At 34.3% G+C, this 18,154-nt stretch overlaps 1 protein-coding gene across 1 annotated transcript in view; it reads right to left on the bottom strand.

The window, feature by feature from the left end:
- Nucleotides 1-18,154, bottom strand: part of ZPLD1 (zona pellucida like domain containing 1) — a 74,483-nt gene that overhangs the window by 15,653 nt on the left and 40,676 nt on the right. Inside the window, exons 2-5 of the mRNA XM_003763530.2 lie at nucleotides 14,158-14,378; nucleotides 8,334-8,515; nucleotides 6,615-6,687; nucleotides 3,160-3,257 (exon numbers count right to left, since the gene is read on the bottom strand). Of these exons, the coding sequence (XP_003763578.1) occupies nucleotides 3,160-3,257; nucleotides 6,615-6,687; nucleotides 8,334-8,515; nucleotides 14,158-14,378 (574 nt within the window). The remainder of the gene's footprint in view (nucleotides 1-3,159; nucleotides 3,258-6,614; nucleotides 6,688-8,333; nucleotides 8,516-14,157; nucleotides 14,379-18,154) is intronic.

Below are 18,154 nucleotides of genomic sequence, written 5' to 3'. Positions count from 1 at the left end.
CCCATCAATTGGAGATTGATTGGATAAGTTATGATACACAAATATAATGGAATATTACTATTCTATAAGAAATGATGAGCAGGATAATTTCAGAAAAGACTGAAAAAAAGACATGAACTGATGCAAAGTAAGTAGAACTAAGATAATATTTTATACACTAAAAATAAGATTATTGATAATCAACTATGATAAACTTAGCTCTTCTCAGCAATGTAATGAACCAAGACAATATCAATAGACTTGAATGGACAATGCCATCTTCATCCAGAGGGATAACTACGGAAACTAAAAGCAGATTGAAGCATACTATTTTCAATTATTTTGTTTGCTTTTTTTTTCTTGTGGTTTTTTTTCTTTGCTTTTCTTTCTTGAGGCTTTTTCCCCTTTTGTTCTGATTTTTCTTTCATAATATGACTAATATGGAAATGTGTTCAAAATGATTGTACATGTATAATGAATCTAAAATTGCTTGCTATCTTGGGGGAGAGGAAGTAGGGGAAGGAGGAAGAAAATTTGGAACACAAGCATCTTACAAAAATAAATGTTGAAAACTATCTTACATGTAATTGGAAAAATAAAATTTTATTGAGAGAAAATAAAAAGAAAAGAGGGGTATCCTCTCACTTGACTCCTTTAGGGAGCCTACTTATATTCTTTACAAAGTTCCCAATGTTGTTATGCTGGGCCTAAGCCGGGGTTTTATTTTTATAGGAATATATCTGTGATATTGTAATACAGGAATATCTGTAGATTTTATATATAAATATATATGTATGTATTTACAAATAGAAGATTTGAAGCAACCCCAAATCAATCAAGTCTATCAATGTCATTTTTCCAACATTGCTTATATTATGTTTCTGAATCTCATTTTCATAATTCTCACAAGATTTCAAACTTTTTCATTATTGTTATATATGTTATTGTTACCTGTGATGTTTGATATCATTATTGGAATTATTTGAGGGCACCACAAACTATGCCCAAGTAAGATGGTGAATTTAATCAATAAATTTATGTGTGTTCTGATTTCTCCCCTGTTTACCTGATGTCTCCCCTTCCTCCAGCTTCCCTATTTATGAGTCACAACAATATTGAAATTAGGCCAATTAATACTCCTTCAATGGCATCTAAGTATTCAAGTAAAAGGAATGGTCAATCAATGAGGTAAATCTCACTGTTGTCTTATTTTAAGAAACTGCCACAGCCATCCCAGCCTTCAGCAGACACCCCCTTGATCAGTCAGCAGCCATCAACATCAAGACAAAATCCTTCACGAGCAAAAAGATTTCAACTCTCTAAAGGCTCAGATGATAGTATTTTATAAGCAATAAAGCATTTTTAAATTGTTATGGAAAAAATTGTAGACATAATATTAATACACACTTAATAAGCTACAGCATATTGTAAAAAAATATATTTTATATGTATGGGAAAACAAAAGATTTGTATAATTCACTGTATTGCAATATTTACTCTATTGTGGTATTCTGGAAAAAAACCCCAATATCTCTCAGGCATGCTTGCATATAATATACTTAGAAGCAATGTGGCAGAGAGGTAACATCTCTAGTTTTATCTGGATTCAAATCTTGTCACTTTCTCCCTTGCTCTGATCAGTTCACCTCTTGGTATCTTCATTTCCTTATCTGTTAAAAAGAGAATTTGCCTAAACTATTTTGAAACCCTTTGGTGTTCTAAAAGTTTATGTCCTTTTGTTAATGAGTAAGAATATATAAGTATATAAACAAATATATATATGAATATATATATATATATATAAAACAAAAAAAAAAAACCAACAATAACATTTTTTAATCCCCAAAAAACAATGATGATATTTTAAACCAGAGTATTTTTAGCCTCCAGTTCAATCCTGCTTTGATTGTTCCTCTTGATGTAGTTTCCCTAGAATTTAGAAGCATATAGCAGTAGAGCCCTAGTGATTTTAATACAGTTTCTGCTATGTAGCACAGTGGTAAAAACCTTGACTTGAAGTCAAGAATGTTCTTTTTCCTGAGTTCAAATCTTGCCTCAGTCATTTACTATCTATGTGACTCTAAACAACTAAACATTTACACTGTAAAATGAGCAGAAGAAGGAAATGGCAAATTCCAGTATCTCTACACCAAAGATTGAACACATCTGAAACAAGTGAGCAACAAAGGCTCAGCTAATAATAAGTATATGTGTGTGACTGTAGGATCAGTTTAGCTAATCTCTTCAAAAAACATGTCCAGAAGGGATGCATATTAGATAGGTCAGGGAGAAAGTGGAGAAACAAGTATCAAGATTAGCATGTGCATCAGTGAAGTCAGATAAAAACACAAATGCCTAAAGAATTAAACTAGATAAATATGTTCATTCAGAAAGTACAAATACTGGGGGGTGAAGAAAGGGAGATCACATATGGACCACCTCTGGAGCCTTTCAATCTCACCTCTTTTAATAGTAATTCAATGACATTTATAAATCTAAAGTAACTTTGCATTTTAATCACTGCATATCTGTTTATTAAAACATTTCTGAGAGAAACTCAGCATCTGTGTTTTCTTTGACAGTTAAATGGTACAGTAAAGAAAGTCCTGGCCTAGAGTCAGGAAGATTTGATTGATCAAATTCAGCCTCAAACACTTAAAGATGTGCTCCTAAGCAGCCACTTGATCTCTGTTCATTTCAGTTTTATCTGTAAAATGGGTATAATTTAGCATCTACCTCCCAGTGTTGTGAAGATTAGATGAAATAGTATTTGTTAAGCACTTATAATAATGTCCGGTACATAATAGCTACTTAATAAATGCTTGTTCTGTTTCTTTCCTTGATGTTTTCAAGAAGCCTGTCATATTCCAGCTGTTAGCAGTCTAGTTTTTAGGGTTTTTTGTCTGAAATTTTTTTAGACTTGTTATGTCAACTAAAGAATTTCCTAGGAGAAGTCTTGTTTGTTAAACAGTGGTCCCAGATGGCATACAGAATCTGACCCCCTCACTCAGGCATAATTTAGTATTTCTCTTTGTTTACACAGCCAGAAGGGTAGAGCACCAAGAATATTTTATAAATTGAAATAAAAAATAAATGAACTAACTTCATAATTGATAAGGATTCTGAGTAACTAAATTACTTTTTTTTTTAAACAAATCAAAAAAGAATGTGTAACAATACCTTCCATCCAGATTGGTAGCTCGTACTGCTGCAAATATTTTGGTTTTCAAAGGTAGGCCTGCACTAGGGACAATCAGTTGCTGACTGTAGGTCGAATCCTGTTAGATAAAAAATAAAAATAATATTATATCTATATATATTATATTACATACATTATGTTATATATAATTATGTCACATATATTGTATATTATACATAATATTATAGTCAAATCAAAGAAAACATGTAAAATAGTAGTAATAAAGAAATTTACAATTCATTTCTCTTTAAGATACATGAGTGAATAAAAACTCATAAATGCAAAAAAAGAACCACAAAGAGGTCCCTAAATTGTCTGGACATGCTTCTGGCTTCAAGGAATGATGTTTCCAAATCCAAAAAACTTGACTATAATATTTGAATATTCTTCTATGGTTCATTTTTGTTTGCTTTTTTCTTTCTAGGTACTAAGTTGTCCTTGTACCTTTCTGAAAGGTATTATCACTTAAAATAAGTATTCAAAATAATCACCTAATAAAGACATAAATTGAGCCTGAACAAATGCCTGACCTTGAACTTGATTCTCAATTTCATAAACAGATATATATAGTGAGGAGGGGAAATGGTGGATATAAATTATCTTAAAGGTATCCAAAGGCATTCTCACTTGACAATTCCTAGGAAAAGCAGAATTGCTAATTGCATGAAAGACATAATGTTACGCAACTTGACAAAGAAAGCAAACAGACACAAAAAGGGTAGTATTTGATGGAACCAGCCAAATCTCTCAGTCTTGCTACCTAGAAATAAAGGAAAATGATCCCTAGGCAAATCAAATGTGCATCTTCACTGTACATAAAGAGGATAGTCTGGCCCCAAATGCATAAAAGAAACACACACAAAAAGGAACCACATTTTTAAAAAACTAAATCTGTAACTTCTCCATTGTAAAAGATCCCACCAGTGATGTGGGTCAGCAACTCATCTGTAATTGAGAGTTACCTGGGACTTAGAACTTAAACGACTTTGCACAGGTCATACAGCCAATATATGTCAAAGATGGGATGAACCCAGGTTTTACTAATTCCAAAGCTGGCTGGCTGGCTGACACTCATACTCACACTCCTCCCTTTTCTTTTCCTTTTCCCTCTCTTTCTCTCTTTTTCTCTCTCTCCTCTTTTCTAAAATTTATCTTTAATATTTAGTTTCCTAATACATCATTGAAATAGAGACTAGGGTAGCATCATGAATAGCTTGTTATTTTTAAAGTCAGGAAGTTCATGTGATTCTTTGCTAGTCATTTAACTTTGTGCCTTTGGCAACTACCTACCTAGGATTTGGTTACCAAGGAGTTCCTTTGCTGTCTATTTGCACAATTAAGATGATTACAATGATTACAACTAAATTTTAGTGCCTCAAATACAATTAGGAAAATTTATATGCTGTAACATTACTTTAATATGATAAATTAAGTTAGATATTTTTTCCAAATGAAATGAATTGTAAATTTCATATAAAACAAAATTTGCATTTGAAAAATTGCATAATACCTAACCAGACTGATTTAAAATTTTAACATAATTCCAAAGATTTTTTCAAGCAGGTTTATGTTTTATTTTGGTAAGACTTGCTTTAGTTACTATTTTTTTGTCCCACCATAAATAGTCCTTCATTGTAAGTTTTGTATAGAGCATTGAAAATGCAGACTAAAATATAGAGGTTTGTTTTATCTTCCTTAAAATCTCAGGAACTATTCAATGTATCATTTTATTTCAAGAATAGTACTAGCAATTACATAAAATGGTTAACAACAAAAACTGTCATCATGTCCATATTTCTTCAATCTGATTTTCTCTTCTTTCAGTGGAAGAACAATTCAGAAGGCTAGACTCGATGATGTTATTAAATGCCACACAGAGATTACTTTGTCCTTTTCTAAAATCAAGAACTCTCCTTTTTGTTGAAATCCGTGATAACCAACATTACTTAAATCAAAGACATTTGAGCCACCTGAAATTCTACCCCAAATAGCATGCAAATATAAATCAGATGGTAGAAACTTTTCAGTTGTTGAGAGCTATAGAGTTATTGAATAATCTTCATAACCACGATCATTTTCTGGTTTTATTCAGTAACTGGTACTAGAGTACATTTGCTGAGTATTCAGTTATTGTAGTACTAAGTAACTTGGCAGCATCTCCTCTCAGAAGAAAGTTTTTTAAATGACGGAAATGTAATCTTCATTCCAACACATTTTAATTTGTTTTTTAGAACTCTGTGGTGTCTGACTACAAACTTATAAACATGATTTTTTTTTAAATGCCTTTGGAATACATCCTACTACAATATTTATAGCTCATTATATTCAAAGTATAAAGCACTGACTTTTAAATCAGTTGCATGAATTATAACTCAGTGCCATGATGACATGAATAATAATGTAAAAATCAGATTCATAATTTACAAAAATGTTGCTTGATAGATTGAAAAATTGGTATTTAAATCAGGCATTTAAAATGTATGAATAAAAAATTTTAATCAACATGAAAATATCATTTTGAGGATTAATGCTGCTGTTATAAATAGAAATCTATGTATTTTTCACATTTTGCTACCACTGTCCTTATTTACATGACAAAAGTTTAGACAATGCTCTGTTTTTGATCCAAATCATTTCAGATATGAAAGAATTGTACGCAGCCAAAGACCCATATTGAAAATATTAACACATTCAACCCAAGTATATTTGCCAGAGAAATATGATTTAAATGTTTTCCTATATTTTTCTTCTTAAATATAACAACATTTATGAAACTTTGACCTCCAACTACATATGGAAATATATGCACACACATTATTATGTGGCTAGGATGACAATTTGACATAATTGACAGCCCCTTCTATACATAACTATATGCATTTTTTTTTAAATCTGGAGAGTGGGGAGGCAGACCTGTAATTTTTTTGGAATGGGGACACCATACTATGAAAACTCCCTCTATTAAATATTGGCAACCAGTGTAACAAGGTCTTCCCTGCCTATAATACTAAAGAGTTGTGACTTTCTTATAGTCACAAAACTAATATATGTCAGGAGCAGGATTTGCACTAAGGTCTTCCTTATTCTGAAGTCAGTTCTCCATCCACTTTCCAATACTATTTCTCTTTAATACATATACAGAATAAAATTTATAGAGTCAATAGTTAGTAAGAAATTGAACCATTTGGCACATCTTCAGCTCTAATGATGATAATCATTAGACCAAGTGATAATAAAGAGATAGAGACAATACCAAAAGATTAACAGATAATTGTGTTTGTAATATTCATGTATATGATACATATTGTATATATACATTACAAATACATATCTCTAACTGCATATTGTGAATTTATACAACTACTTTGTAAATGACTTATCCCAAATAGAAGGGCATTAGCTAGGAAAGACAGTATTTTTTAACCATCATACTTACGTTATAAAGAAGCAAATTCAATGTGCTGACAAATGTACCATTGTTCTCCCGTACAGATATAGCAGCTGAGGATCTAAAATCATTTGAAAAAAAAAGTGAAATATTGAAAGGTTTTTATATTTGAACTTGGGACTAGAAATGCATTTTACATTGAAAACAGTAAAACTGAGGAAACCTAGCACATTGACAAGAGACCAGAAGTGAGGTATAATGTTTAAATCACTATAAAGGTAAATAATTATAAAGGAAGCAGAGACATAACAAGAAATTTGATTTTTATGATGTGTTAATTTCTGGAAAATGTTCCCAATTACACTTCACATCAGAGTCTCCCCACATGAACAGACTGCATGTCACAGAAATTTAAATCTGCTAAATGCAGCTGCTATTATATTCTACAAGAAGAAAGGTGAGAAAAAATAACTTTACCTGAAATTACTCAACACTACAGCAGTTTTGTAATTGTGGGTTTTTTTTCTAATTTCTTTTACTATTTTTTCCATATATTTCAAGTTCCTTGGAGCAAGAACTATCTTTTGACTCTTTTTTTTTTTTTTATATTCCCAGAATTTAGCATGGTACTGGGTAGTAGTAGATGTTTAATAAATATATCTTGATTGGTTGTTTATTAATTGGTTGAGCAATAGTTTCCTTTTTTTCTATTTGCCTTACTTAATTACTCTTTTCCTTGTCCAGTCATCCTTTGTCTTTTCACTTTTTTACCATCCAGTCTTGTTTTCACTTATTATTAATTTATTATCTCAGTGGCACCAATTATTTGTATTACTATTATGATAATAGATCATTTCCTTAATAACCCATTACTATACAATAGCTAGGTTTATATAATGTTATAAAGTCTTTCATAAAAGTGTAATTATTCAGAAAGTTTTCTAGTTAAAGGAGACACCAGAGATCATAGAACAACTCCCTCATTTTATTATTATTTTTCAATTATGATCTTAACACCAAAGAAAATGAGCATTTCTATATACAAAACAGAAAAGAAAAAGATGATAACCTAAAACTATGTGAATTGAATATTGAAAATTCAACATATTAAATATTTATTGAATAGTGAATCTATATTACTACAGTTTGCTCTTTCTTTCCAACATATAATAAATTCAACATGTAACTTTCAAAGCTGTACAGTTTGTCTGTGATTTCTTTTGGCTTCCCTTCTTTTCTCTTTTGTGCATTTCTAAAAATACCTCAAAGACCCCCTTTTCTTTCTTTCTTTTCCTTTTTTCTTCTTTTTTTAGGGAAACAGAAAGGGTGGGCAACCTTTATTGATAGCCCACTTCTCCTTTCTACTCTTCTAGTAGGTGGGAGGAGGGGGAAAAAAAACTTGTTATAAATGGACCAAATGAAGTACCCTAAACCACTGCATTCAAACCCTTCATTTTAAAGATGAAAAAGTTAAGTCACTTGACTAAAATTGAATAGGTGATGAATAGCAGAGTTGGATTTCAAACCCAAGCACTGCAACCTTTAATTGTGACTTTTAAAACTCCAATAGTACAATTCCTGCAACATTATCCAGATATTTTACATAAATATTCTTATAGGTTTGGAAGACTGGTAACTATGAAATTACTAACTTAAAGATGTTGGCATAAAAATAATTCAAAATGTATAATTTTGCCTAGTATCTTATATACTAGACACTCAATAGATATTTGTAGAATAAATAAATATATGAATGAGAATACTTACGATGCAAGTTGAGTATTGTTGACTAAATATTCCAAAGGGTAGCTGCAACTGAATTTATACAAAAGTCCAGGCAGATAACTGATAATTGTTGGGGGATCTGGAGTATCAATATAACCTGAAATATTCCCTATTTGTATTGTTGTTACATTTCCATAAGCACTTACTCCTGGAACTGAAGATACCTATTTAGAATAATAAATGTATTTTAATGAGTAAAAGGTCATACCCATATAGTTATTTATACATTATTCATTTTAGCCATATTATTTTAATGAAACTTTATATAAAACAAGCTCCATGAAAGAAGAGATAGTAACGAAGATTATATTATAAGAAACCAAAATAACTAGTTGAAAAGAATTTAAGCCCAGAGGTTTTTTCCAGACATAAGTTCCTAGGCAATCAGGTTCCCTCTCTCAGGTAAGTTACAATGCTCTGCCATCTATGAATTGTCAAGAGCACTACTTACTATCCTGCTATATTTAAATATATACTTAATAATAAGAATAATGGCTAGATTCCTCTTTGAGCCACAAAAATGAATGCAAACAGAATTGAATGAATGCATTGTATATTACAGCCAAAAATGAAACAATTATCTATCTATCTATCTAATTAGGGGAAGGGGATTTAGGCTAGGATCCTGGTATAGATGAAAAAATGTTAGAATGCTACATTACCTGGACCAGGTGTTTATACTGATGTTTATGCTGATGCCTAATGATTTATTTGTCTCTTTAATTTTCTCTGTGTAGGCAATTCTATTTCTAAAATAGGATAACTGGATAAAAACTGATTAACTTTTTGGAAAATAATGGAAATAAATAATAAACACTATTGCTAGGTCCAGTGCTAAGAAAAAAAATTCCCCCTGCTTTTTATGTCTTGCCCTTTATTCTTCTGTAATTGAGTCTCTATCCCACTTTTTTTTCATGCAGAACTAGAGGATGTTCTAAATCTTCTCTGATATCTTTAAGGTACCCATATTACTTCATTACCTAAGGACCTCCCTTCATATTTTACTGAGAAAATAGAGTATTCATCATGAGCTCCCTTTACATCTCAAAATCTCTCAACTATATTTCCATTTCTCTCATCCTTTGTTATTTGTCCTTCATTTTCAAAGAGGACCAATGACATTATGAGGTGATGCCTTGATATCTGTGTGAACTGGATTTAAAAGAAGTTAAATTTCACGAAGCTGTCAGTCTCACTTTCTTTTCCAGAGTTATTGGAGTCGAGTGGCAAGACAAAAGTCAGAACAATTGGAGATGGCCCAGAATGCAGTGCCTGAAGTTGGCTCCTTCCATGTGTGACCAAGCTCTAAGCATTTTATACCTTCTTCAGCTGCTTTCATGGTCATTGGAATAAATTGTTCTTATCTGTTCATTCTGCCTGGGAAAATCTTCACATGCTTGGAATAGATGCCTCTCCTTCAACTCATCAAGAAGTTTGAGGGCTTTCAGTTACCCTCAACCTGGTTTAGCCCATCTGCCAAAATGATTTTATGGTATGTGGCCATAGTACATCCTACAGGTTCTTGGAGCCACAGGTGAAAGTTGGGTAACAATTGGACACCAAAGGGGTATGAGCTTAGTAAATCCTCATACTAGAGATGCTCGTCCTCCCTGAACAAAACCATATATACCTCTTTTACTCTAATACCATAGGAAAATGTGAGTATTATCTTCTCCAAGGATTAATCCTTCTCTATCTATCCCTCATCCCCACTCCCTTCCAGGTTCTCTAACAGACTGCTCTTAAATCACCTCCTCTTTCTAAATTTTCTTTCTTCTTACGCACAGATTCCTTCACTACTACTTACATAAATTTTCACATTGCCTTTCATCTTAAAAAAATTTTGATTAGACTTTTCCCTCAAGCTATTTTTTTTATCTCTTCTCCTTTTCACAGCTAACCTCTTGGGGATAAAAATATGATAAAATAAAAATAAAATTTAAAAAACAGTCTACACTCATTCATTGCCTGCATTCTCTTTTATTTCACCTACTTTGACAACTCTTGTTTCTAAATTCATTACTAACCTCTTCTCTAAAAACTTAAAATGTTTTCATTGACAAATCTTTGATGGCATTTTCTCATTCTTACCCTTCACCTCTGTGAAGTTTGATCTCTCTCAATACTATTGACCATCTTCTCCTCTTGTACATTTTCTTCCCTGGTATTTTGTAATACTACTTTCTCTCAAGTCTACTCCTACTTCTCTTGCTACTACTACTGTTCAATCTCCTTTGTGGTTTAGAATCCATATAATAAAATTAATGTTAGATTTATCCCAAGACTCTATCCCAGGGCCTCTGTATATTTTTCTCTCAGTGATCAGTTCTCATCTCTATGTAACTGATTTCCAGGTGTGTGTGTACATTTTCAACTATCTACTATAAATTCAAACTTAAGATGTCTTAAAGTCACCTAAAAATCAACATATTCAATATAGAATTCTTGCCCCAAAAAAGGTCATCCTTCATCCTAAATTTATTTCTATTAAGACTGCCACCAACCTTCTGATCATGTTGCTATTCAATCATTTCAATCATGTCTGACTCTTTTCATGACCCCATTTGGAGTTTTCTCAGCAAATATATTGGAGTAGTTTGCCATTTCCTTCTCCAGCTCATTTTAGAAACAAAGAAACTGAGACAAGCAGAGTTAAATGACTTGCCCAACATAGCATTGCTAGTAAATGTCTGAAGCCATATTTGAACTCAGGAATATAAGTCTTTCTTAATCTAGGCCCAAAACTCTATCCACCTAGCTGGCTCTTTCTGGTCATACAGATTTGCAACTTTGATGTCATCTTCAACTACAATCCAATCTTCCATACAGTTGTTGAAATGACTTTTATAATCTGCAGGTCTGATATTCCCCTAGTTAATTAATTCTTATTGATTTTAAGAATAAACTCTTCCTTTTGGATTTTTAAGCAAAAACTAATTTCAACCTACTTCTTCAAATTTGTTCTCTGCCAGGTTGTCTTCACTATTCCTGCATCTATGACACTCCACATTCACTCTCAAGGTCTTTATGCTGTCTCTTGCTCATCTCTGAAATATACTTTTCTTAATCTCTCTCTCCAAGGCAGCTAGGTGACATGAGAGTACTAAACCCAGGGCTGGGAAGACTTATCTTCCCGAGTTCAAATCCAGCCTCAGATACTTTACTGAGTGATTGAGAAAGTCAGTTGGTTTGCCTTGCTCTTCACCTATAAGCTCCCCTGCACGCTCCCTCGCTCTCTTCCTCGCTCCCTTCCTCCCTCCCCTGCGCACTCCCGCTTGCTCCCTTGTGCACTAACTTCCTTACTCCCTTCCTCCCTGCCTGCCTCTCTCCCTCTCTCCCTGCCTCCTTTTCTCCCTCCCTGTCTCCATCTCTCTCTCCCTCCCTTCCTCTCTCTTGCTCCCTCCCTCTCTCCCCTCTCCTTCTCTCTCCCTCTCCTTCTCTTTCCCTCCCTCTCTCGCTCCCTCCCTTGGTCCCTCACTTGCTCCCTCATTTGCTCTCTCTCTCTCTCCTTCCTTCCCTTGCTCCCTCCCTCCCTTCCTCTCTCTTTCACTCCCTCACTCTCTCCCCTCTCTCCCCCTCTCCTCCTCTCTCCCTCTAATTCTCTCTCCCCGCTCCCTCCCTCGCTCCCTCCCTTGCTCTCTCTCCCCTCTTTTCCTTGCTCCCTCCCTCTCTCTCACTCCCTCACTCTCTCCCTCTCTCCCCTCTCGTTCTCTCTCCCCTCCCTCCCTGCCTCTCCCTCTCTCCCTCTCTTCCTTCCTCCATCTCTCTCTCCCTCTCTCCCTCCCTCTTTCTCTCTCTTCCTTATTCTCTCCCTCCCTCCCTCGCTCCCCCCTCTCTCTCTGCCTTTCCTCCTCTCTCCCGCTCTCCATCTTTTCCTCCCTCCCTCTCTCTCCCTCCCTCGCTCTCTCCCTCCCTCCCTTGTCCCTTGCTCCCTCCCTTGCTCCCTCCCTCCCTTCCTCTCTCCCCAGCACCCTCCGCCTGCTCCCCCACACTCTCCCGCTCACTCCCTCACTCTCTCCCTTGTTCTCTCCCTCGCTCCCCCTTGCTCCCTCCCTCACTCCCTCCCTTCCTCTCTCTCCAGCGTGCTCCCGCTCACTCCCCTGCACATGCCCGCTCACTCCCCTGCACATGCCCACTCACTCCCCCACACTGAAAAAGGAAATGGCAAATCACTATAATATCTTTGGCAAGAGAACCCCAAATAGGAGTCAGTCATGACTGAAAAACAAAAAAAACTCCTTTTTCTTAAGTCCTTTATTTCCTTTAAAACTGAGTTCAGATAGCACTTACTATATGAATTCTTTTGTGGTTCACCTAGCTGCTGGTGTCTGCCTCTTAAGATTATTTTGTATTTATTTTATATATATGTATATATATATATGAATTTTATATGTATATATATATATATATATATACACACACACATACAAATATATATCTATATATATATATATATATATAGATATAGATATATATAGACATATACACACACACACACATGCATATGTGGAGGAGTAGGATTATATAAGAGATTCCTAATAGAATGTAAGTTCCTTGAGGGAAGAGACTTTCATTTTTGTTTTTATATTCCCAATGCCTAACATAGTAGGTGTATAGTAGATACTTAATAAATATTTTGTTGATTAAATAAAAATATGAGACCTGGACATCACTTGAACTATAGATTTAAGTAAGGACAGAACCCCAGCTGGACACTGGAAATGAATAAAGAACAAAGACCAAAGAAACTTTCTTGCCTATTTAGATTTATGTCTTATCTAGAGGCAACCCTTATAACCTCCTCCTCCTCCTCAAACCCATATCATGGTAAGATCAATTTTGTCATTGTTTTCTTATAATTTTTCCTGATTGTACATACACACATTACTACTACTATTACTAATACTTCTACTATTACTATTAATAGTAATAAGTTCATCCAAAAGTAAAACATCTATAGCTACACAATTCAGATTCTTTTAAAAAAAAAAAAAAAGCTTAAAACTACATCAAAATCTTCAAAAATAAGTATAAAATCAGGACAATTAAGAAGTTAATTCTGGGCCAAAGCTTTGTTTCCTCCCTAAATAAGCCAGATTGCCCATCTACTGATCATCGATTTTGCCTATGTAGATGTTGCCTTCAAAGTTCCTGTTTTTTTCTTTCCCTTACTTTGACTTTGAACCTACACATTCAATAGCAGAGTAGAATTAAAGATTTAAAACTTATTCAAATTGTTCTAAATTATCAAGAGATGATTCCATTTCAAGATTCAATAATATCTCATGTGTAGGTGGCATCCACTAACAAGGCAAACTTTGACTTTTCAAATTCAATGTCATGAGAATTTCACTTATTTCCATTAATTTGCCTTTCTGAATAAAAATTCTCAGAAAAATAGCCTAGTTTAGCCACTCCAGTATTATCAATGTTGCAATAAATCTTGTCCATGTGACTGACTGCCAGATCAATTGGTTAAAAATGGCTATAACTAGATCATAAAAAGATACACATTAACAAGAAAGATAGTGTGGTTCTGTCATATGCCAGGCAAATAAATATGAACTCAGGTAATAATACCAAATCTGATGGTGCCAAATTGTATGTATCTCAGTTTATTAGCTGGTAAAACCAGAGATTATGTGTTTGGGAAGGAGGCCTGAAGTGGGCAAAGGGAAATGATTTGTTTAATTTTATGGGGATCTTTTCTATAAAAACAGATGGAGCTTCTTATTCACTTTAAACAAAAATAGAAGGGCTTTAATGCTTTTGCCCTGGATATGAAATAATTTTAGACAAATCTTACCACTAGGTTATTTCCACAGCCCTCCAAGGTACTGAGGTTGATGATGAAAATGACCACTGCTGGAAAGGAATTGTTATTTACAAACCCTCTGCAGTGGGAATCTCCGTGCTTTCCATTCAATGCCAAATCTATGTCAGAATAACCCGAAAAAAGGACTGTACAAAAATTAATCTTCATTGTAATGGTCTGCACTCCACAGTAGACACTGATGTCTCTTTCAGCTGAAATGAAAGTATATGAAAAAGAAATGTAAAACTCTGCATATTTGAAAATACTATTAGGACTTTAATGTTATTTATATATTCAAATTTTAGACATGTTACATTAATTTTCATATTATTGGTCTAATTCTCCATAATAGAAAGTATCTTGCACATGGTACAAATGAAAGAATTCCCTTTTGCTATTAAATTTTTCCAAATGTTTTTTCAACTTGTAGATAATAATAACAATAATGAAAAAAAATAATAGCAGCTAACATTTCTGTGCTTCCTATGTGTCAATACTGTGATCAGCATTTTATAAATATTATCTCATTTGATCCATAATGACAATGTACAAATGACATAAACTCCTAGAAGATTATAAAACCTCAATGAATTCCAGATCAATTAAAAGAGATTGGTCTAGCCATCTAAACTAGAAAAATAAAGTGGAGGGATAATACATAGTTATCATGTTACATAGTATGAAATGCAGCTAAAGCATCCCAGCAAGTCTGTCCCTCTGGTCATTTATCTATTTCTATGCAAAATGTGAAATTCTGAATTCTGGAAATAATACATAGACATAAACCTACAGTCATATTCAGCTATGTCTTCTAGAGATAGAGACAGAGATAGAGGAGATAGTATAGAGTTAAAGGTGAAATTTGGGTAGTAAGTAAGAATAAAAGGCAAACGCTTGAATGCTATATTGATACTCCCAAGTTATAAAAATAACAAAAAGAAGTCATTTTCCATAAAGAATTCATAGGAAAACTAGAACAAGAATCTTGTAGAAGGAAAAGAAATGGAGAAGCTACAATCTACATCAGAGAAAGGAGTACTTTCCCTGATAAAATCATAGTTGTTTCCAAATATCCAATTGGTCAAATTGACATATCAGGAAAATCTGAAAAATTGGCTACCAAATTTTGAAATGAAATTTTTCCTTTATTGTTGGTGTTTTTGTTCTTTAAAATAAGAGTTCTCTCTGAGAGAAAGCAGGTTTCTCAGAGAGGTTTTCTGGAGGCAGCCTTAGTCTCAGGTGAAATAAATAATTACTCCAAAATCGCAGCCAGCTGGTAAAAGTCCCTGTTTGGGCGCCAAAATGTGGGTGTTCTTTTTCCAAAACACAGCCAGGTGATAAAAGAGTTCAGATCTTTTATTGTGTCCTTCAATATAGCCTGGTTAGCTCAGAGCTCTTGCTCTGAGCTAGCAAGAGCTAGCAAGAGCTCTTGCAGCTTTGTCCTTGGCTTCTGCCTCTGCTTTCTTCAGACTCCAGCCTGCACCAAGTTGGAAAATGCAATGAATCTCTTTTGCCTCAAAGATAGGGCTTATGGGCTTCCTCCCAGAGTGCTCCTCTCCGACCCCCGTCAATGTTCCCAAGAAAAACTCTCTCAAGCTCTAAGAGCTTCCTGTATATATATATATATGATCTCCCAAAAGTTAACTCCTCCTTCTAGAGAGAGAGGGATTCTGGGTTATCTCCCAGAGTGCTCTCTGACCCTAGAGGTGTGAATTTGGATATCTCATACTAAGCCCTAAAATCTCCCAAACATGTGAACTCCATTGAGTACTTAGATACTTATGAGCTCTCTAAAGGTGTGAACACACGCATTGTTTCTACAGTTGTACTTAGTACCTTGTTTCAAGTTCTAACCCAAAATATCTCCGTCTAAGATCAAAAATCAATCATACTGAACCATGCTAAATTAGATAATTATTGTTTCTATCAACTCTAATGGCTTAACAGTTTGTAAAGATTCCAACACTTTATTTCTACAAAAGCACACTGAGATGGAAAATTGAGTGGACAATTTAAGCTCTTGAAAAGTAACTGCCCTAGTAGACGCAAATTACCTGAGCTCATCTGTCTATTTAAAATGATGAAACTCACTATGTAATTCCTCAAATATTTAATTTTTCTTATAGAGATACACATTAGGAATAGAGTGTGTCAAAAACCATTTTTTCAAAGGCTAGCTTTAAGATTTGCAAATCACTTTGCTCATCTTAATTTATTTTATCTTCATAACTCTGTGTTTTTATTATTCTCATTTTAAAATAAAGAACCTGAGGCATAGAGAAGTTAACCAGGATCACACAACTAAGTGTCTGAGGCAGTATTCAAATTCATATGCTACTGATTTCCAGTACTGGCACTGTCCACTGTGCTACCCAGCTACTCAATTTGACAACAAAGACAACAATATACAAAAATGGAAATAGGTGGATATGTGAAAGGCACAAGATAGTATACCTATGGGATCAGTAATATCTATTTAAATCCTACTTCAAACAGGGGTTGAGGGTGTGAAGTCTTTCAGCCTCAGTATCATTATCTGTGAATACAAGATTTCAATTCCTTTAGCACCTACCTACCTAGTTTTAAGAGCCAATTTAAATAATGTATGTAGAACATTTTGCAAACCTACAAACATTACCTAAATGTCGGTGATAAATATGACCATGCATGCACATACATAGAGAAAAGCTGGGCATAAGGCTGTAAAATACATTCTGCCCATTTCTACATGGGTTGTCCTGAATATCCATGTTTCTAAAGCCCATAGTGGTCCCTGAAATAAGAGTCAGATCTAACTAGGCTCCTCACCGTATTTCTCATTTGCTTTCTTCATCTATCAGATAACTGAAGAGGGCCAAAGGGGTAAAAATTTGTCTCATCCCTTCTTTTTCCAAGATTCTGTTTTCTTCAATAGCAGAATGTTTTGAATTTGATGAGTGTTCAAATTTGTACTTTACTTTGTCCTATGTGTTTGAAATGGAGGTTGGTTATAAACAAATATTGAAATCTGGGACAGAAATTATCATTTTTTAAATTTATTTAATAGCCTTTTATTTACAGGTTATATGTATGGGTAACTTTACAGCATTAACAATTGCCAAACCTCTTGTTCCAGTTTTTCACCTCTTACCCCCCACCCCCTCCCCTAGATAGCAGGATGACCAGTAGATGTTAAATATATTGAAATATAAATTAGATACACAATAAGTATACATGACCAAACCGTTATTTTGCTGTATAAAAAGAATCAGACTCTGAAATACCGTACAATTAGCTTGTGAAGGAAATAAAAAATGCAGGTGGGCATAAATATAGGGATTGGGGATTCAATGTAATGGTTTTTAGTCATCACCCAGAGTTCTTTCTCTGGGCGTAGCTGGTTCAGTTCATTACTGCTTCATTGGAAATGATTTGGGTGATCTCATTGCTGAGGATGGCCAGGTCCATCAGAACTGGTCATCATATAGTATTGTTGTTGAAGTATATAATGATCTCCTGGCCCTGCTCATTTCACTCAGCATCAGTTCGTGTAAGTCTCTCCAGGCCTTTCTGAAATCATCCTGTTGGTCATTTCTTACAGAACAGTAATATTCCATAATATTCATATACCACAATTTATTCAGCCATTCTCCAACTGATGGGCATCCACCCAGTTTCCAGTTTCTAGCCACTACAAAGAGGGCTGCCACAAACATTCGTGCACATACAGGTCTCTTTCCCTTCTTTATGATCTCTTTGGGATATAAGCCCAGTAGTAACACTGCTGGATCAAAGGATATACACAGTTTGATAACTTTTTGAGCATAGTTCCAAACTACTCTCCAGAATGGTTGGATTCGTTCACAACTCCACCAACAATGCATCAATGTCCCAGTTTTCCCTCATCCCCTCCAACAATCATCATTATTTTTTCCTGTCATCTTAGCCAATCTGACAGGTGTGTAGTGGTATCTTAGAGCTGAGACAGAAATTATCAAGCAATATACAC

Source organism: Sarcophilus harrisii, chromosome 3 (genome assembly GCF_902635505.1).
Source record: "Sarcophilus harrisii chromosome 3, mSarHar1.11, whole genome shotgun sequence".
Taxonomy (NCBI): domain Eukaryota; kingdom Metazoa; phylum Chordata; class Mammalia; order Dasyuromorphia; family Dasyuridae; genus Sarcophilus; species Sarcophilus harrisii.
The sequence above is the reverse complement of the archived record's forward strand: the minus strand, read 5'-3'. Positions and strand labels throughout refer to the sequence as shown.